This window comes from Styela clava, chromosome 15 (genome assembly GCF_964204865.1).
Source record: "Styela clava chromosome 15, kaStyClav1.hap1.2, whole genome shotgun sequence".
NCBI lineage: Eukaryota > Metazoa > Chordata > Ascidiacea > Stolidobranchia > Styelidae > Styela > Styela clava.
The window spans coordinates 5,015,345-5,036,539 of record NC_135264.1 but is presented as its reverse complement, the minus strand read 5'-3'; the positions used below and the strand labels follow the sequence as shown (position 1 = coordinate 5,036,539).

Sequence of the window (21,195 nt, the reverse complement as noted above, 5' to 3'; positions counted from 1 at the left end):
ATCTTTATAAGGTACAATTTTTTCAAAAATGACTATTTGTCAATGATAATTTCAGAAACAGTTTTCGGTCGAAATATATTGTTAACGAGTTCATTGCAAAATCGTATATTTAATGTCATCCAACAAGTGCGCAGTTGATGCTGTTTTCTTTAGGATATCTCAAAGTGGAATTTCCCCTCGAACACTAGAAATTTGTTACATAAATGATATTTAATACCGGAATCGGGTTTTACTAAAAATTACTTTCATATGTCCGAACCACGCTGCATATATAATATATCTTTTGCAGCAGAGCGATCATGAAACTATCTCGATTTGTGAATAATTTTGAGCGATACCGGCATAAGATCACGCTAAATTACCTTGTAACCATCGTGATGTAAGAAGCTTAAATTATAAATTATTACATCAAACGCCACCCTGCGGTTAACCGGTTAATTTTACCCGTTTAACGGTTAAAGTGTTTTCACTGAAATTCCAGCCGTAGTCATGACATTCAGGTGCGCAGGGAATTAGACTTCAACTCCTGAACCAGAAAAAGGGCGAGCATCATACTGTAAATATATGTGTGTGGAAGTTGCGTGTTGAAGGACATAGGTCCTTGATATATTACATTCCCTGGAAATGTGAAAGTCCAAGTTGCTTTGAAACTTTAGGTCGTAGCAAAAACCATATCATTTCAAAAGAAGCAGATTTTATAAAATTGTGTTGAACGCCTAACTATGCTGCAAAATATGCAGCGAACCAACATTTTCTCAGTTTTGTGAACACATCAGGCAAAATTGTTCGAAGTTCAAAAACCCACTTTGAGGGCTAAAATTGAATAAAAAAATGAATGACAAAATAAACGATATAAAACTGTAAAATCTTTCCCGGATTTAAAACATTTTCAGACTTTATTTGTGTATTCAAATACACGAAAATTATGTTTTGTAGATATAAAATATTCTCAAAATAAACTTTTAGTATTCATTTTATTATATTCAGTTATTATATTACACGAATAATAACATATTAAAAATGTCAACCACGTTCACGGCAACTGATGAACCTTTGGAATTGGATGCTGAGCAAACAGCAGATGTCGTGTTCAAAGTACTCATTTATGTTGTGGGAGTATTAGGAAATCTTCTAGTTATTTTTGTGATTTTGTTCCTGAGTGAATACAAAAAAATAACTCATTGGTGAGTACATAAATTAATACCAATGCTTTGAAGTTATTTATCTATGGTGTTTCATATATAACTGGGGAAGTATTATTCAATCGCACTAAGCTATTGAGCACCGAAGATCTGAAATAACGTATGTTCTGAGTTGAGTCCGACTTTCTTTAACGATTGAGCTTTCAGAGATTGACGTCCACTGAGATCAGCTGTAGAAAACTCCTGCTATTTTACCATAGATCACTCTTTCTGGATTCGAATCCCTGTGGATCGAATATGTATGAGACGGAATCGGACCACTTTGCTGTTTCAGGGTGGTTTACGTAACCACTTGACGGCCACGGTATCCTCCGCCATTCAACGCCATGCATATATCAAAATGAAATCGCTATCTATTCTATTAACTAATCTGGACTCAAAAATGAACGAGATACAATAATTTGCTACATGATTAATTAACCCGTCCTGTACACTTTTTTGAATGAGTATAAACAATTACATTCTATTTATTCCTATTTAGTCATAACCACCTTTTCTTTAAATAATTAAATATAAAGACCACATATACACAAGACTGAAGTGTTGCACTAAACTTTGATTATTGAAGATAAAGCGTATCTACACAAAATCATTCTGCTCAATCATTGTTGTTGTCGTTAAAAAATATTACTTTCATTTGTTTTGAAATAATTTTCGAGTCAAACGGGGCCTGTTATTTTGCACTTGCATATGACATTTGCATGACTTTGCACATGACAACAGTCATTTGCTCTTCGTGACATACATTTGGGCATTGCTTTCTATTTTCTTATTCTCTTCGCCATATATTTTTTCATCTCTTTTCCAGGTATGTTTTGCAGATGGCCTTTGCTGATTTGATATTTCTTCAAGTCCTTCCGTTCAGATTGTCAGAAATATTTAACAAACGATGGATTCATGCAGTGTGGTTATGTAAAGCGCAACAAACAGTTGTATTTTTTACATACTATGCATCTATCTTGTTTCTTATGGTAAGTAATTTGATCATTTCACGATAAAATGAGTCAGTAGTTACCAAACACCAGATGTGTCACGACGGAAATATACCGTGTGTATATCGGTTGTGTGTTGTAGAATATCGGGGCAGAAAACAACATGACAGCGTAAGTGAGTTGTGCCTGTCACGAAAAGTTCTATATTAAACCCAAAGAGAAGTTTTTGATTTATTTATTGGACACCAAGTGTACATATGGATCGTTTTGTTATTGGACACGTAGTGGACATAACGATCGTTTTGATTTTGTTGGTATTGTTATTATTTGTCTCCATCATTTTTAAAATAATCGCTTTTCTCTTTGACTACTGGACCAATTGCTTTGAAATTTTCAGTGAGTAAAGATTGATTTTTTTGTCAGAAGGCTATTACTTTTCTTTATTTCTAAATTTCGCACGAAATCTGATATTTCGTCTAAAATTTCGCTGTATTATTTTATCCATGGGAACACTGGCTGTCCGGTTTGATTCTGTAAATTATTTCTACGCGAAACTCGGAATTTTTTGTGGGTACCGGTGGCGTCAAAGGTAAATACTGCTTCGCTCTGGTTAACGTGTCCATATATTTGAGCACAGCTCTCTTGTTATTATTGTTGTTAATGTTCATTTCCTTTTTATTATTTTTTTGTTATGAAAAACCACTTTTTTCATTTACTACAGGGCCAATTACTTTCATATTTTTAGTGGGTAAAGGTTAGAAGGCTATAACTTTTATTTATTTCAAAATTTCTGTGGGTTCTATAAAATTCGTTTTTCGTATGCGATGACGTCAACAACACTTAAAACTACGCACCTTGTGGCCCGAGTATACTGTGACAGATTGCATACACGCAATTGATCTTTGTGTCCATATATTTGAGAATTGCTATCTTGTGTTTTCATACATTATGTCGTTAACTTGATATTAGGTTGCGAGGTTGTTTCTCTAAGACTCTGTGGCTTCCTCAAGAAGCCAATTAATTACAAATGATGCAATAATTTTGTTTACGACAACATGAAAAGAACTTGGGAAATGAGAAGAAAAAGTTTGTTTTGACAGATTTGAATCACCATAATGTGACCGCTCTCGATTTATACCAGCTGTAATGTGTAATTAGAGTGTAGTATTCGACTGCTTCCGAATTTCATTAAATCGCCACTGCTTCTAATAAAAACTGCTGTAGCCAACTTGATCCACGGAGGCCGGAGCTATGAGAACAAAGATCCGCATTCGGCTCCGGGGCCCCAGGTTGCCGATTGCTGATATATTATAATCTTCAGTTGCCTCAGCTGAAAGGTTAGGTGTCGCAAATCCTCATTGGGTGTCGCAAACGATCTCGAAAAGAAATTGCATTGCCACAAAACAAAGATAAAGTAATTAGGGATCATGTTGAAACTGAGAAACTTGTTTCGACAATTATGAAAACAACGTCGTTTCATTCGTTATAGCTTGAAAAAATATCGATTTAAATCTACATTTTCAGATAATGGCCATTGACAGATATTTAGCTGTTTGCCATCCATTGGCGAATAAGATACAAAGCATTCGCACAAGCAGAAATTCCTATATCGTGGCACTGGTGACTTGGATCATTTCTTTGGCTCTAAGCATTCCTGTCATGCTTTACAGTGGCACAGTTGGGATATCGCCAACATGTATATGCTCGTGAGTTTTTCACTCCTATTTTTTATATATACATTTTTTTATAATATTTTCAACGTCGTCTCTACTATGTATTGGTATAATATCAGCAATAGTATAGCACGCTCAAACTTATTCTGGGTTTCAGGTTAGTTTTTCCAAAGGATCCGTACGTATGGTGTCATAACAACGGTTTTGACAAGACAGAATCCGCACTGCAGGACTGTATTGATGTAACTTTTCCATCAATTTATGGTGAAACTTGTCAAGTAAATGAAAGAGAAAGCGGATCATCTTCGGGTATTCTGCCTACCAGCGGCCTAGATGGCATGAGTGGTTTCAGTGGATTAGGTGGTCTGATTCCAGACTTTTTGCCTGAAAGTGGAGCGGAGATACCCCCTAGTGCGCCGTGAGTTAAATTATTTTTTACTTGAGAAGATAGAAAGAGGTTGATATGTTCAAATTTTGAAATTGATCTGAAACATATTTATCAAGTATGGTGTCTCATGAGTATATTTATGAAGGATGGATGGATGACATGGATTATTACATAACTTATATTTATTGATTAAGATATATATATATATATATTTACATATATATGTTTATTCATTTTTGTTGCCGAAAGTCATTGGTTCATCGGCCAGCTGAGGCATGAAATGATCTTCCAGTGCCCGACTAAGTTATCGTCGATAGTGTTGCCTAGTACCAATAAATAGAATATAATATTTTCAGGTCAACTAGCAATACTGGTCGTCAAATATCAGTTGGTTGCTATTACGATCCCGAGAGACCTGGATGGAGCGTATTTATTTTCTTCAATTTTATCGTTATGTTTGTCATTCCACTACTGGTATGGTATATTTAGTCATAATAAATATATATAGTTGTGATATAGAATAGCATAGGCCGACTTGTTCAGTTTTACGCTTATTCATTTTCCTATGGGTCGACTTGTTCATTTTCTATGGGTGGTTTGGTTAAATCGTTCTTGTTTTGGAAGATCGTTTCTCCGCTTTGAATACAGGACTTTGAAATTTTCCGAAGTTTTGTGTGGTGACGTCATCAAAATTAAAAATTACTTGTAGCAGTTCCACGCCCGCACGTCAGCATATCTCGCGCTCAGCGAAAGTCGGATTTTTTTATAAAGTACGATAGACTACTATACCGACGCTGTAAAAGATTTGATAATACAGTTGTGACTCGTATCATTTGCTATTTCAATTCATGTTGAGATTGGACGCATGAATTGTTGGTAAAAAAATGTTGTTTTGGTTTCCGTGTCCCTAAATTATTACATAAATGATATATTTTTATTCCAGGTGATTATAGTATGTTACGGACTGATTGTACATCGGCTAATGGCGGCTAGTGTTGGGGTACACGACAAGAAATCTCGAAATTCCACTGACGAAGGAGCCAGCAAAGGATTTAAGCCCACTAGAAGAAGATCATCTTCAGCAGCTGCGAGTCGATCTTTCAAAGAAAAGGTTCGAGTGACAATGCTTTGCGGGATGCTTGCATTCCTGTTTACAGTCTGCTGGTTGCCCTTCCACTCGGTACATATTGCAAAGATCTTTGGGATTGTTACGGATGATGTAAGTGTGGAAAATAGGTCTTCAGGTGATTTACAAGCCGAGAAAACTGATATAACGATTTCATAATTTAGGATATGCTGTGTTCTCGAGCTGCTGCTGCAACAGTGATGCTTGCCTACCTCAGTTCAGCCTCTAATCCATACATGTATAACTTTCTCGGAAGTTTCAAGAAAAGAATGAAGTGAGATGCAAATTTTGTTTTTATAATATTTTTCAATTGCTAGTTAAGCATTTTCCAATACAAACAAAACTTGGATTATGACAATTGAGCGAAAGAGAAAACTTTAGAGGCAAAGTTGAAGGAAAAGTAGGGACCTCAATTTGAATAATCCCTAAATAGGACAAAATAGAATTGGCATAAGTGATTAACACCTTTCGGGATTTTCATTTGATATATATATATTAAATTAATTTTTGTATAATACTTCTAACGGAATGATAGTAATCTTGGATCTTAAATTCATATAATATTCAAATCAACTCAATTACATCTAAGCTATTTACAAAATTAGTGACGACAAATGAAATTATTTTTACATTTACTCAGACAAATTAAGAATCATAAGAGAATGCAGTCATTTCTCTCTGCTACCGGATTTACTCGTACAAGTGGAGGAAAAAGTTCAGTTTCAACTGATGCATTGAAAAGCAGAAAATCCATCGTTTCCCAAGATGCTAAAGATGCTGGTATTCCTGGAGAAAGTATGTATCACCATTGTTATTTTAAATTTCGTCACATGGCGTAAGGCTAACTATTGCGGACCCCTATTCGAAACAGATTGTGATGGACATTAGGGCGCTACATCATGTAGCGAATCTTAGGCATCGATGCCTGGTGGAGCCTATCACTCTCCAGGTTTGGGCACAACCGGCTTCCTCCAAGCGGAGGTTCGCCCTGACCATGGACACTCAGCCGTTGAAGTTCTTCTGAATCCTTTCATCCTGTCCGGTGATCTGCTTCTAAAAGACCATTCGCCCAGTGGTGCAATACACTCTCAAGTGGTTTAGCCCGCCAGTGGTTTATCAGAGTATGACGCTTGGAGCATGAGAGAGATTTAGAAGTTGCCCCACTGATGTTCGTCCTCTTAGATAGGTGGGAGCAGCTGGCGAGCAGCAAGGGCGCTACCCATACTCAATCTCACACACTACAATAGAAAATGAGATCGTCCTAATATTTATCACATTACTGACTACAAAATCACGATTGAGGTAATTTTACATCACATTTACACAGTCTTCCCTATACAGAATGAACACGCTGCTAGCCTATATGATTTTAATGGCTAAATGTAATATTTACACCAGGAATTGCTATCCTGTTGTGTCGTTTGTGGGCAGTGACACATTATTCATATGTTCTCATAATATTTAACTTTTGTTTTATTTATAGGAATACCGCTACAAACTCTTGCAGAGAAGACCGAACCAATATAATATCAGTGTATATTATAAATATTTTTTGTTTATGTGACTTGTAAATCGTTTTCATTCAATAAAAAAGTATGATCATTTCTGACAATAGATTAGATGAATCCATTCTTGATTTATTTACTAATGTGATTTTAAAAGAATGGAATATTTTATGGCGGAGCTATATCCACGCAATTTAGCTCTAAATGTGTGTGAAGTTGATACTTCTGGAATGCCCACCTAATATGGAAGCAATATAACTTAAAATACCTAAAGCTTTGTATCGAAAAATGATTCACTTAGTTGATTGCTTAAACTTTCATTTGCACTAAAAAGAAATTTGGATTGATTCGTTCTTGCCCTAATGTGAAGATGCTTATGTGATTCCGAATTCAATAAAAATACAGATACTACCATCCCTGCATATACCTTATCAAAAAAATAAGTGTAGTACAAAAATAGATATTATTACAACGTTTGGATCATACGAGACAACTAGAAAATTATGCGCCAATGCCCGGATGTACTTTTAAAATTTTATGTATGTATCTTTGTTACAGTTTTTATATAGCCTAATCTGCCCTAATGTGTGGATATCAATGTGGCAGAGTTTTGACATGAATATGTACAAAAATCAACTGTCTACTATTTTTTTATTGTTACTCTATTTGTGTAGCTCAGGTTTGTAATTAATCTGTATATAATAGAAGCATTTTTATTGATAAACACTTCTGTTGACGCCGAATATTTACATGAATATACAGTAAAATTTGATAGGAATTAGTGAAAAATTGAATAAAGATTATGTATCAGTAATAGACCATAGTCAAATAATAAGAGTCGGTAGTAGATAGCTAAATAAGTGGCTCATAACAACAGCTTGGGATTTTTTTTTTAAATATGATTTTATGGACTGAATGTCGAATGGCAGTACAAAAATAGCTATTAATGTTAATTGACAGTACTTCAATCTAATAACGCTATTAGCTTATTTTTATGCTTACATATGTATTATTTTCGCCAGAAAATGAAATTTACAGAGTATGTAAAAAGATTGTCGAATGTAAATAAATACAACCCTTAAGCAATCATCAGAACTATGATTATCTGTGCTAGCATTCAATATGGTATCTCACCTTTGTAATGAAGTTCATATTGTATTTTCCTCTTTTGGATATTTCATACGTCAAGTTCGAGACAATGGACAAAAATCTATGTACAATCAATCGATACAGACTTTTCCGGTATTACAAAACTTTGTACATCAGATGAAAGAGGTACTTGAAATTATATTCAAACGGAATCACACATTTAATACTCCCTAAATACTTTATTGCCAAAGCAAATGACAATGTATCTCCTTTGCAAATTAAATAACCAACCACCCCAAATTTTTTTTTTCTTGAAATAGCATGTTGGTGAATCCAGGATCTCAACTTTTTTCGAAGCCCTGGACTTGCATTTCTCACATTAAGCGTTGGGGTAGACAATTTGTTCATGCCTGCATAATTGGAGTTTTTCAGTTTCCCAAAAGGAAAAAAACTGTTAAAAAAGAATGTATTCATACCCCAAGTATGAATTCATTATACTGTACTTGAACAATAATGACTACTTTATTTTCAATTCCATGAACTGAAAGGCATATATCAGTATACATGTAATTACAGAATTGTGCTAAATGCAGAAATGAGGTAGGCTATTTAAAATAGAAGAGAAGAAAAGAATTTGTATCATAGACTACTCAACAAAAAGGTAAATGCTGAAATGAGTATATAATCACTGAATTAATTGGTACATGTGCATTTCAAAACCATATTCTTTAAGCTACAGTGTATTAATCCCGCTAATGGAGCAACATCATTCCTTCTCCCAGTCTTCTGTTCCCTTAGTCCCTGTAGTCTGGGTCTGCTATCATCACAAAGCAGTTGATATTTTGCCCCTTCTTTTAATTCAGTAATTAGAATATTAGATACTAACATTTCAAAGCCTGGAGCTATGAATAGGGCATATCTGCATATTTTATTGACATTTCTGCATTTGCCAGTTTACTGACAAAAAAAATCAGACTGTTGGAAATACGAAGCTCTACAAGCCCCAGCTGTGTCAAGTATACACAGACGTAACATGGATATACCGATGTAAGCTAGTCAAACCAACCTTATACTGCCGTACTGTCATAGCTGTATAGCCAGTACAGGAGAATACTGGAATAGATTAATTGACACGGTCTGTCAGTCTGTACGGTAGAAATAACCCTACAATCACACTGAACAATACTTTAATAATCAGCACTAAACAACACAACACCTACACCGACATTATTGAATCCATGATGTATTACCTTACAGAAATACTGCTAACTAAGATTGTAAGATATAACTGTCATACAAATCATGTCATATAGCCTACCTACATATCGAAGTCCAAAAGTCGTCAATCAAACGGACAAATTAGGGAGTAAAGCAACAACAAAAAACGCGCGTGATATTTACGCGTTTGTCGATGAATCGGTTTACCGACACGCTTTTTAAATAAAGTGAAGGTAAAATTTACCATTCATTTCTTAAAGTGCGGTAACTGTTCCTAGACATGTGAAGGCCGATTTATTTCAACTAATAAAATATTTTCCCAGTCCCGGAGCTTCATAGGTTACTCGCGGAAGACAATTTTGGTTTGCAAATGCTCAACATTATAGGCTCCACACATGTCTGAGTATCATTATTTATGCCATCAAGATTATATCTGAACAATAAAAAAACTTTAGGTCTCAAAACGAGGTTCGGCCCTAATTCTAAAATCAATGTCCTATATTGGCTGAAAAGGGATTGTAACGTTGTCATCGGAGGGAGTGTCATACCGGGAATCAAATTTCCTAGCTAGTGCCGTAATCAAAGAGACATCTGCCATAAACCCTGCCAATATGTTCCGATCATTCTACAATCTAATCATTCATTCATTCTACGATCATTCTAAAACAAATTGAACGTATAGTATTATGACCATATATATTTTGAAGACCTGAGGTTTATCTATAATTTGAAGGAAAAATGAACTTTGGGGACATTCAGGAAATATAAAAAATTGAAATAATCATGATGAAGTAGCGTGTACGCGTGGCGTCAGAGGATCCGTATGTACTGACTGCTATGGAACTTATCAAAATGATTATGTTGAATGATTCAAAACCATCGCATAATTTGGGAATCAAATTTCTGAAAATGTGATGCCAGACTTATGATGCAATCATGAGGTTATATAGTTCTACTTTGTTCATGATTTGGGTGAAGCCCAAAATGGGAAATTCCTATGAATGTCAACTATGATCAATGTTTCTATACTTTAGATGGAAATATCAGTCGGAAGGCAGAGGATCCACCAATGGAATTCCTTTTACAACGAACGATCCCACAGCGAGTCTTCCATCGCTAAGTTCAGATATTTCTGTAATCGCTTTCGACAGTTTCCCTTCCAAATCATAGTGGATGCTTACAGGCTCAAAGTCTTCATCCAACTTAACCGCTATTCCTTGGTTTAGGCTGAACAAACCAAGAACTCCTTTTTCTCCTAAAGCCTGCAATTATGTTGCGATAAACCGGGTCCCATGTCACAAAATGTCCCGGATCGGGCAAATAAGGAATCGACACCCAATACCCGCCATTATGCCTTCTTCGAATGTTATCTGGCCCACCGGGTAATAAAACATGTCGCACAACCTTCCCAGATTCTGTGTCAATGATGGCAATACGGCGACGATTGTGCTCGGCCACAAGGACTTTGCTATCGTTCCGGTCAATTTCAATGCCATTTGGATGACATAAACCATCACGCACTAGTTCTGTACGTGTTGTCTCCACATCAACTTTGAAAAGCCTTCCACTGCATTCTCCTTCCAGAGCAAAGAGAGCGATTTCCTCATAAGCCCATTTCAAACTCATATCAGTGAAAAATATCGTTTTTCCATCCGACGTTATGGTTAGGTCATCTGGAAATACTAAATGGGGAGTTACGTCATCGTAGCGCAAAATGACTTCGTAACTTGTAGATTCTAAATTTATCATAATCACCCCCTGGTAGGCATCTGCGAAATATAACTTTGACCCATGTAAGCGAATGCCGAGGGGACGTTTCTTGCTTCGTTTGCTTCCTTTAGCAAAGTCGAACGATTTCGTTAAGTCGGTGATGGTTTGATTTTCCTCCCCGGGATTTTCTATTTTGACGACTCGCCCATCTTCTAGACCGGTATATAGGTTATCGTCACTGTCTATTGCAATAGATTCAGGTGCTTGTATATCAGGCGCTATGATTTTCCCTAATTGCAAGTCTTTATTTTCAACTTGTGCCCATTTAAATTGCCGTATATCGTGTATACCGCTGATTGGTACTGCTTCAATTGGCGACCTCTTAGCATAAATGATTAAAGCACTCCCAATTACCAAACCAATTCCAACCAGAAGACACAGAAACAGCCGAAAATATCCATCCCCGCCCGACATTGTCAAACTTGAGCTGGTGTTCAAATTTGCAAGACAAATTTTTAATACCTACTGCAGAATAAACAATGCCATGAGGTAATTACCAACAAGCATATATAACCTCCGAAAAGTCGTGACCGAAATTCGTTTTGAACTTGTGTTGTGCCATATCGTCCATCATATCAAATCACTTTATCAAACACAAAATATATATATTTAGTTCGTTTTGAACTTGTGTTGTGCATTATCGTGCATCAAATCACTTTATCAAACACAAAATGTATATTTAATTCCTTATGAACTTGTGTTGTGCAATATCTTCCATCAAATCACTTTATCAAACACAAAATATATATATTTAGTTCGTTTTGAACTTGTGTTGTGCATTATCGTGCATCAAATCACTTTATCAAACACAAAATGTATATTTAATTCCTTATGAACTTGTGTTGTGCAATATCTTCCATCAAATCACTTTATCAAACGCAAAATATATATTTAATTCCTTTTGAACTTGTGTTGTGCAATATCGTCCATCATATCAAATCACTTTATCAAACACAAAATATATATTTAGTTCGTTTTGAACTTGTGTTGTGCATTATCGTCCATCAAATCAAATCACTTTATCAAACACAATGTGTATATTTAATTCCTTATGAACTTGTGTTGTGCAATATCTTCCATCAAATCACTTTATCAAACGCAAAATGTATATTTAATTCCTTTTGAACTTGTGTTGTGCAATATCGTCCATCAAATCAAATCACTTTATCAAACAAAAAATATATATTAGATATTAAATATATATAAAGATATGAAAAACATAATGACAAGTAACATACTTGTGATTTATAGCAAAAAAACGAGTGTTCGCGAAATACTCAGAATTTATCACTATTTTTAATACATATATACAATATATACATATATTTGAATATATACAAGTATATATTGAAAATGGCGGAACTGACTTTCATCTATAAACACAAAGAGTTGGATGTGAACAAATCATCTTTAATGAAGCTTCAAAAATTATAGCTAAAACCCCGGCGAAATTTGGCACTTGTGTATTCGTTGCCCCTGCGAAATATTTCAGCCCGTCAAGCAGATTAAAGTTATGTGGTTCTCGAAATAAAAATTCTGTAAAAGTCTATCACGGTGTGACGACTGAGTAAGAAAGAACTAATGGCATTAGGCCAGTTCAAACCACCACTAGACGAGCTGTATTATCCATGACCTTAAAAATGAAATGAATGCCAAACGGTATCTTGCTATTGTATTATTCAAAAAAAGAGCCTTTGTCTAAAGTATATGCAGTTTTATAAAGTAGTATCGGTGGTCTTAGACTGCATTAACAAAATTAATATAATATATACCAGAACAACGACAAAGCTTAAAGATTCCTGATTTTTTGAAAGGCTAAAATTGTATCAAGCAATTATTTGAATATGGAAAAATTTCGCAGAAATTACTGTATTAAAAATAGCATTCAATGAAACACAACTCAAGGAATTAAAGAGATCTCACGTGGAAAACGTTACAGAAAACGCTTCAAAATTATAAATACGTGGCTGAAAATATTAGTAAATTTTGGTATGGCATAACTGACGTATGTGTATGATTTCCATTTGAAAAATGAAATTTTGGAGGTATTAACATCGAACCCACATTTCACTGGCGGATACCCACCTAAAGCGTTTTGCTTTCCAATTCCGGTGTTGATGACAAACATTGATGACATCAAAATTTGAATCTTACCTCATATTTTTTAAACTAATAGAATAAATAGATCGTTTCATTGAGTTAACTAATATATTGCCTTGTTCAATATTCAGTCAACGACATTACACAGACTGCAACAGAGCTCTCCTATCCGGTCCTCGATCGCCACATGTGAAACTCACCCGGCCTTTGATATTTCTCCACATTTCTCCCCTAAATACGAGAGTGCGTTTGCACACTGTAGAATGTAAATCGGTTCCATTTGTAAATTAAAATCTTCTACTGACTGAGTGGCCATTAAAAAGGTATGAAATACGGTGCAATCAGATTGGATGGATTCGTGTTTGGATCATCTTTGCAAATGACCGAGAATAAATTGGTTACGAGAGCACGAGTGTGCTATTTGGCTTGTAGTCAGTCAACAAAATCGAACTTTTGACCGACTTCTACATTTCAAACACATGTTTGGGATTTTGCAAAATACATTTACTTTGGCATACCTATCGATATGAGGGTGTTGCTTAACTAAATTGACAAAAACACAACGACAGTCAAAGAAACTTCCTTATTCTCAATGACGGTTTAGTTAGAGGTCGTAGATTATGTTGCAGCTCAACGCCGCCTTGTAGTTCGGCATCTCGAAACGCGTGTTTTCCTTTGCTCGACGTCAGTTAAAAGTCGAATGTGCTTTGTCAATAACGTCACCAAATCGGAGTGATTGGTGTTTTTCTTCGATGATGGCTGCTTTCTTTTTTTCCCAACTGAAATAAGTAAAAATATATGGTTCTCTTTATTCGGCTGGGCTTGTTTGAGAAGTGATCGCTCTTGTGCTACACTTGATCTTAGCCACACTCTCATCATATTCGTTACCCAACGAATTGCAAATATATCCCATAAATTTACAGAGCGATGACATACTGAAAGTTATGTATCTGAACAAGTCGTTACTTAAAAAACTTACGTTAAACGAGCATCAGTTTTCGGAAGCACGTTCGCCTGCGAACACGTTTTTAAACCGAACATCGCTAAAATCGTTATATTTCGAGGCTGGTAGTTGTTGCCACATCAGTAGTTGATCTAATAGTTAAATAAGTAGATTTTTGTATTAATATGTTTGCATTGGCAAGGCAAAAAAGATTTTAAAAGTCTATGAAATGTCCGAAGTAATTTCAGTTATAGGGTTTGCAATGATATTTGACAATCTTGTGTAGATTTTTGTAAGTTTGAATTCACGCATTTGGGTAACTTTATTTCAATCATTACCACAACTAGTGTCGCACAACTAGATGGTATACTATTTCAAGCAAAATCCAATTTTTGAGTTTAGTATTCGGAGATATATCAGCTTTTTATTGTTTTATCTCACGTCGTATTATTTCTAATGTAACTGAGACTTTCGCTTTTCTAAATTATGGGATAGAAAGGTTTCATTGTATGACTATAGAAGAAATATTGTGACTCCATCTTATCAGATGAAATTGACAAACAGCGCAGATTATCGTTGCTTTTGGTAAGATGATTGCAAGAATTAAGAACATGTCACGAGACACAATTAATACTGCTATTATAAAATATTGTCTTCATTGTATAAGATACTTAACCTGTTTAGGGTGGATTTTCGAAATAAAACTTTTGTTAAATGATCTCAAATTTTCGTCATGGTGAATTTTCATAAAACGTGTTTAGAATTCCAGTCATTTCGTCATAAAACATGCTTAAGCAGGAAAATATCGTGGCAAAGTAGATTTGACAAAATGGGAAAGAGAACAATGCTTACCTCATCATCAATTACAGAAAATATCGAATAAGGAATTTTTTTTTCAAAAACAGCATAGAAATTGTAAATATGTTGAAGTTGTACTTGTTACAAAGTTTGGTGTGTCTTATTTGTTGGCGCACGTCACAAGCAATAGATCGTCATATGATTTGTAAAGACGTTCAAGATGTGTTTACGACTGAATCCCAAACGTCTCTAACACACAACCAAACAGCAAAAACACAGGGTAGACCTGGAAAAAGAGGTGCAAAAGGCTCGCGAGGCAACAAAGGTGACGTTGGACCACAGGGTCTACCTGGTGAAACAGCAGTCGTAGATTACGACAGAATTGAGTTGATAATCCAGAACAAAGTCGTAACAGGTGAGTCTAACAAATTCACCGTGTTAAACTACTTAAAATCATTATTACTTCTAAGAATTGAAATAAAGAGTTTTATACATATATGACATGGTGTCATCTATCTTTTATAAGCTCAATTATACATGATATGTATTTCCATTGATAGGAGACTTGGACATCTTCGCGTTTCAGTTCCAATTCTAGTAGCATCGAAATCCTAGATAATAATTTCAATGTATTCAAATAGTGAAAATACGTTAAAAATCGTATCGTATATTTGAATTGTGTTATTTTTTAAATTGACAGAATTCCAGAAGTTGTTACCAAGACTGGAATATTTGGAGGATCGTTTTGAGAAAGGTATTTCCCACATTTCAAATCGCAATTATTCGTGGAATTGAATCGTTTTTTAACTGTGATCAATTTGTTTTTTATTTAGCTTGGTGTCATGTGAAACATGATAACATATGTTTCTTTGTGACCTTTGAAAAGATGAACTATGTGAGAGCAAAACAAGAATGCAAAAAAATTGGCGCCGAACCCGCTAATATATACAGCAAAGAACAATACGATAAATTAACTTCATACATTAGATCTGTATTTCCAGATGGTAGATACTACATTGAACCATGGCTTGGAATGACATACAAAAAAACGGTAAATGCATAACTTCGTTTGGAAATTTATGACCAATTTTAAAACATCTAAGGCAGAATTGTAGCATTGTTTAACTCTGTATTATGAAATATAATTATGACTAGTTCAAGTTTCTATTTGTTTGAAATGCCGTGCATTCGTTTCGACTATGGCTGGCATTTGGAATCGAATAGTAAATTATTGGAATCGGTCTAGACAAAAATTTCGAATTGCCTCCATCTTTTTTTTTATTGTTCGCCAAAGGTCGAGGTGAATTCGTCATTTTTTTTACTGGAGCCACAAAATGCAATTCTGACATAGGACTCTTCTCTTCCTAATGAGGTTTTGATTAAACATGGTATTTTATTTGGTATGAACACTCAGTGAACCGTTTGAGTGATGGATTCTATGTTTTCGATTACTTGTGTGATTGGATGTCTATTGCGAAAAAAAGACTCGTGATTAATTTCGATTCGAATAAAAGTATTCGTTTCTGAAATCTTCATGCGCCCCCCCTATTTTTAAAAACCAATTTAATATTTGTTTCAGGACGGTGAAGTTTATCTGAGAGGTGGTACATCAGCACCGTACATGATATGGTACCCTGGTTACCCATCAGCAAACGCGGCATACACTCAAATCAACCTTCAAGTTCGACCAGATCCCAGCACATCCCCTCAAAATATGTGGAATTATGATCCAAACAATGCGCGTGATGGTGTTGTCTGTGAATTTTGAAAAATGGACATCTACATTTATCACATCGTGAAAATTTAAAAATCGTAATAATTGCTTTTCTTTACAGTTTTAAACGTTTTTATATTACGATTAAACTGCATACATATACGTTGGTTTTATATGCGAAAAACTTAACCAAGCAGTCATCATAGAATGTGAGGGGGCAGGGATGAGCATACTGTGGAATTGAACAACTCCTATTACTCATTATTCTTACCATTAAAAATATTCCAATGCTGATAAAGTCGAAGTCGGTCATACCATATTATTTACACAGTGTTTGGAAATCGCTAAGGAACGTGAAATTACTCATGTTTTCGCCTACTATTGTCATACACTAAGTTTTGGAACATACGATGACGTCATACGTAAATCTTATCGAATATTACGTGTGGGCTATTGATAATAATTTACTATATGTATATATCATCGAAAAACTGACTTGGGACAAACTATAATAAATAAGTTTTCAGGAGCGCTTGTAAAAATGCAACTCAGAATGCATATGCTCGAGAGTCAGGGAAATAGAAATTCATTATGTTAATAAAAGTTGCCACTGAAGCACATTTGAGTGAATCAAGACAAACGTATTCAACAATGAAGTCGGTAGTATAATAAAAAATACCTGAAGGAATTTCACTTTCATAACTTTAGAATGGGAGACAGGATGCGACAGCTTTCTTTAGATTCAAGTATCAGCTTAAATTATTTTAAGTTCCACAGTTTTGGTGGAGATCGTTTCGTAATTTGACAGTCTTAATAAAATGGTCGAATGGATTTTTCATTGTAGAAAATTGCAAAAGATGTTCACGTTGAAGATTCATGTTATTATAAAAATATGTGATACCGAGAGTCCGGGTTGTGATTGTACGGTAGATATTTTCCTCATATTACGAAACGAAAAAAACTTTACCTTAGTTTGCGATTTTTTAACCATTTTCCCGATTTCGACGATTAAATTTGGGAAAAACCCAACGACTATGACAAACTAAACTTTCGTCATCAATAGTATTACGTCACACTTGGAAAATTACATTGGTCGATCAATAAAAATTCCGTTGCATAAATAGTTTGGAATTGCAATGATGTTAGGTGAGATCAGGTGTGAATAATATATGCCGTGGATTGATAGTACAGAGGAATTCATGAGCGAATTTATCAAACGTTTGTTCATGACAATAGGAAAAACGAAAGTTACTTTCTGTTCATATACCAAGATGAGAGTAGACATGCCATGTCGTCAACCTCAACCCGGCCTATTTATATAATTCTACTTCTGTTGGTACATTAAAAAAGAATCAAATTGGAGTGAGCTTGAAAAAAGTGATTACCACGATTAATAATTATAACTTCTATTTTAGTTAATTAATATTTAATGTATTTATAATTAGAAGTCAGAATTAAAAATGAAAATTCTCAGAACGCTACTTCTTCAGATAACAGGTGGGTAAATGAACGTTATCAAACAAATTGATATCAACATCATAGGAACGTTTGAAATTTTTAAAATAATATTTGTGAAAATGGGGCCACATTCGAATTACCAAATATGAAGCATGAAAAATAATTAAATATTTGTTTTCTAGGATATTTTTCAATTTGTGGTGTTGACAGCTGTAACATACCAACAGACATCGCAGATACTGTTTCTGGAGTGATAGACACCACCAAAATCATGGTGAGAGGAAGATGTCGATGGAAGATTCCTGCAATTTCAAATCCTGAGTGTCTTCACGTTGTCTACATCCCGTCATATAATTTTTACAACAATATCACATGTACTGCTGATATTTACATAAACTCTGGTAAATTTTTGATCATTTTACTTTTTTAAATACTGAAAACGAGTATTGGTTCAATAACAATAATTTAAATAAACCGTCTAGCATTTATCCAATAAGCTACTCAATGGCACATCTTGGTTTTATTAACCGAACCAAAAACGATATAATCAGGCATACTGTGCGCAGTCGATGGAAATGTTAATTAATTGCAAAGACGCATTACCTTCGAAATTAATAACATAAAATCTATGCATTCATTATACTCGATTTTCATTTTCAGATAACAGACTATTACCGTGCAAATCCGATGAACCCGTGTGTCATATCTTTAAACGCTCAATATCGTCTATAAATTTTGCACATTTGAAGCAGAAGATAAAACCTCGTCGCTGTGCAATCTGGAGAATTGAAGAGACTTCTCTGAATACAATTACGTTTAGGAAGTTCAGTAAATTCAACGGAAATGAAATAAATATTACATACCAAAGTATACCACCACCATACCCTAGTAAGTATTGCTCAGAGTATTTTTTCTTAGTTCTAATGGACGTATATGTTGTGTGAATCAATTTATAGAACATGTAATTAAAAAAGTTACAGAAGTATTACGGTTCTTCACAAAAAGGAAGCTCTTTAGCTCCTATCCGTGGCTGCTTGTGTAAATTCTTGTTCAGAGTGAATTACGTTAAGGTATTAAAGTTAATTAAATACTGAATTTTAAGATTGGATAGAAATGCGAATTCGTTATCTTTTTTACGATTGCTACCGTTATTTTGACTATATATATAATATAATCGAACGAATGACTTATTTCATTTTGTTACTCAGCCACAAATTCAGCTACTCAGACTTCAACCCTAAATGTTGCAAACACAAAAAGTACAATTCGAGTGTCAACGTTCTCAAAAACTACTGACATATACAAAGACGATAACAATACCGAAGTGACATATTCAAACGAGAGATACTGTGCATGTACTGGATATCACATTGCAGTCACCTTGATTATTCTTCTGCTAGTGGCAACGGTAGTAATTTTTGCACTTTTCGTATACAGGTAATATTCTTCACTAGATATTCCGAGACTATTTTTAGGATTTTATTTAGTCCTTTCCCTTGAGGTTGAAGGTTGAAGCTCAACCTTCCAAATGTTACTATCACTATATGTGAAGTGAAATCACAATGAACACGAACATACTAGTAGTCATTCCCAATGTCCTAAACGCAAATTTGGAAATCAGTACAATCAAGCTCACATGATTGATGTAAATTTTAAATTGAGCGCCAGCAAATTAATTCACTATCTGTTTACAGTACTGGCAACGATTTCATCCGATGTGTAAATTTTGGCCTTGAAGTTCAATCTAACAATCATCTACCAGACAAGATATCCCAGTGTGAAACATTGACTGTATACAATAGAAAATTTTTGAGTTTGTTTTATTTCTCAACAGAAAAAAAGATTTGTTCCTAACTCGTCATCCAAGGATACGAGGATCCTTTTTTCAAGCCGAGGCCGTCGACGACGAAGTTGAGAGTACGGACGCAAAGGATATTTTTGATCCAACCACCATCAAAAAGAAGCCAAGTCGTGAGTAAAATAAGTTAATTCAACACCCTCTTCACTCACCTTTATATAAGATTTTCTCAATGAAATCATGAAAGGTTGCCGGTACATACAATAGTTTCAAGTATGCCTATTAACAGCTCCGTATATAAGTTGTGGGGAAGTATGCCTCCCAGCCTTTATATTTTAGGGGTGGGGTCTCAAATCGATGAGATTATATAGATATTGTTGTTAGCGATACCAGCTGCACTGGTATATATGCCACATTCTGAATATTCAAATAATTTTTTTTTAAAGTGGGTTATTAATTAAGTGGTGTAACACCTCATATTTAAATTGTATAATGACTGTGTTTTAAATCTATCTTTTCAAGTCTCAATAAAGATAGAATAACGTTGATAATAGTGTTTTCAACGCTTATCGAGATTTATTTTAACAACCTTAGCAGGCATTTAGACATTTATGCCGAATATCACCATCTCATGTTATAGGTTTTTCATTATCCAGCAAACGTCGAAACGTGAGTGTCAAAAAGACGCCTGTTGAAAATCAACGAATAAATGGAAGTTAGCATGGACATGTGTCGCTAAATAAAAAGCAGCTCAACAATATCTAAAATGAATAACATATTTTTTTACACTAATTTTACCACAGACTGATTTGAACGTTATCTCAAGTTCTCGATAAATTTGAATATTCTTACTTCAGTGCAGGAAATTTTCTTTCGAGCCTACCGTTCTTTCGTTGTTATGTCAAGTCTATGCAGTTTTGCAGAATGAAATATTTGTTAATTCTTCAAAAATGTGTGAATGTACAAATAAATTTAAAATAAAAATATATATATGTGTGTGTGTGTGTGTGTGGGTGATTGTTACTTTCTTGCTGTTAATATTATTTAGTAAGAGAGTAGCTTAGGAATATATATAACGAATACAATGAACAATGCCAGTAAAAAATGATATATATATATTTGATATTTTTTGTTACTTAAAACAGATTTTTAAATCCAATATGTAATTGAAGGTTTCTTTCACACAGGAAACGTGCAAGGTGCTGGGTAGAGTTCATAGTCAAATTGGTACCAGTTTTTATTAGGTATCTTGCCCCTTTGTTCAATGAAATTAGGCACCGCGCTAAGGGTTAGGATCACGTTCGCAACCGCACATCAGACTGCTCTACGTGGGTTAGCGGTCTTGAATCCCGCGGATATAATTATGTGTGAGCGGATTGCTCCCGCCGTAGGGTGGTTTACATAACCGCTGTTCGGTTACGGATTTCTATATCATCAAGTCCGTGCATATGAAACAAATAATTGATTGACTAATTCTGAAC

At 34.8% G+C, this 21,195-nt stretch overlaps 4 protein-coding genes across 5 annotated transcripts; 3 read left to right on the top strand and 1 right to left on the bottom strand.

The window, feature by feature from the left end:
* The first annotated feature begins 1,004 nt into the window (after positions 1–1,004).
* Positions 1,005–8,319, top strand: LOC120334247 (delta-type opioid receptor-like). Its single transcript, XM_039401718.2, has 9 exons — positions 1,005–1,184; positions 2,011–2,173; positions 3,659–3,840; positions 3,965–4,225; positions 4,552–4,669; positions 5,139–5,414; positions 5,486–5,595; positions 5,962–6,116; positions 6,805–8,319. Exons 1-9 carry the CDS (start codon positions 1,021–1,023, stop codon positions 6,846–6,848), a joined length of 1,473 nt encoding a protein of 490 aa, XP_039257652.1. The 5' UTR covers positions 1,005–1,020; the 3' UTR covers positions 6,849–8,319.
* A 1,857-nt stretch (positions 8,320–10,176) lies between these two features.
* On the bottom strand, positions 10,177–11,317 carry LOC120334590 (adipocyte plasma membrane-associated protein-like). The gene is made up of 2 exons (XM_078109405.1): positions 10,538–11,317; positions 10,177–10,395 (listed from the first exon to the last, which is right to left on the bottom strand). The coding sequence occupies exons 1-2, from the start codon at positions 11,315–11,317 to the stop codon at positions 10,177–10,179; spliced, it is 999 nt and encodes a 332-aa protein (XP_077965531.1).
* Positions 11,318–14,834: 3,517 nt separating this feature from the next.
* On the top strand, positions 14,835–16,620 carry LOC120334265 (uncharacterized). The gene is made up of 4 exons (XM_039401742.2): positions 14,835–15,159; positions 15,445–15,498; positions 15,578–15,795; positions 16,324–16,620. Exons 1-4 carry the CDS (start codon positions 14,868–14,870, stop codon positions 16,510–16,512), a joined length of 753 nt encoding a protein of 250 aa, XP_039257676.2. The 5' UTR covers positions 14,835–14,867; the 3' UTR covers positions 16,513–16,620.
* Positions 16,621–17,872: 1,252 nt separating this feature from the next.
* LOC120334257 (uncharacterized) lies at positions 17,873–20,812 on the top strand. 2 transcript variants are annotated; one of them, XR_013468898.1, is made up of 6 exons: positions 17,873–17,955; positions 18,099–18,317; positions 18,577–18,804; positions 19,125–19,324; positions 19,751–19,887; positions 20,355–20,812. XR_013468898.1 is itself a non-coding variant. In XM_039401733.2 (6 exons), the coding sequence occupies exons 1-6, from the start codon at positions 17,919–17,921 to the stop codon at positions 20,432–20,434; spliced, it is 930 nt and encodes a 309-aa protein (XP_039257667.2). In that variant the 5' UTR covers positions 17,873–17,918; the 3' UTR covers positions 20,435–20,808. The 2 variants fall into 2 exon arrangements, 1 of the variants encoding a protein (XP_039257667.2); XM_039401733.2 differs by having other exon boundaries at positions 19,125–19,353; positions 20,355–20,808.
* The last annotated feature ends 383 nt before the right edge of the window (positions 20,813–21,195 follow it).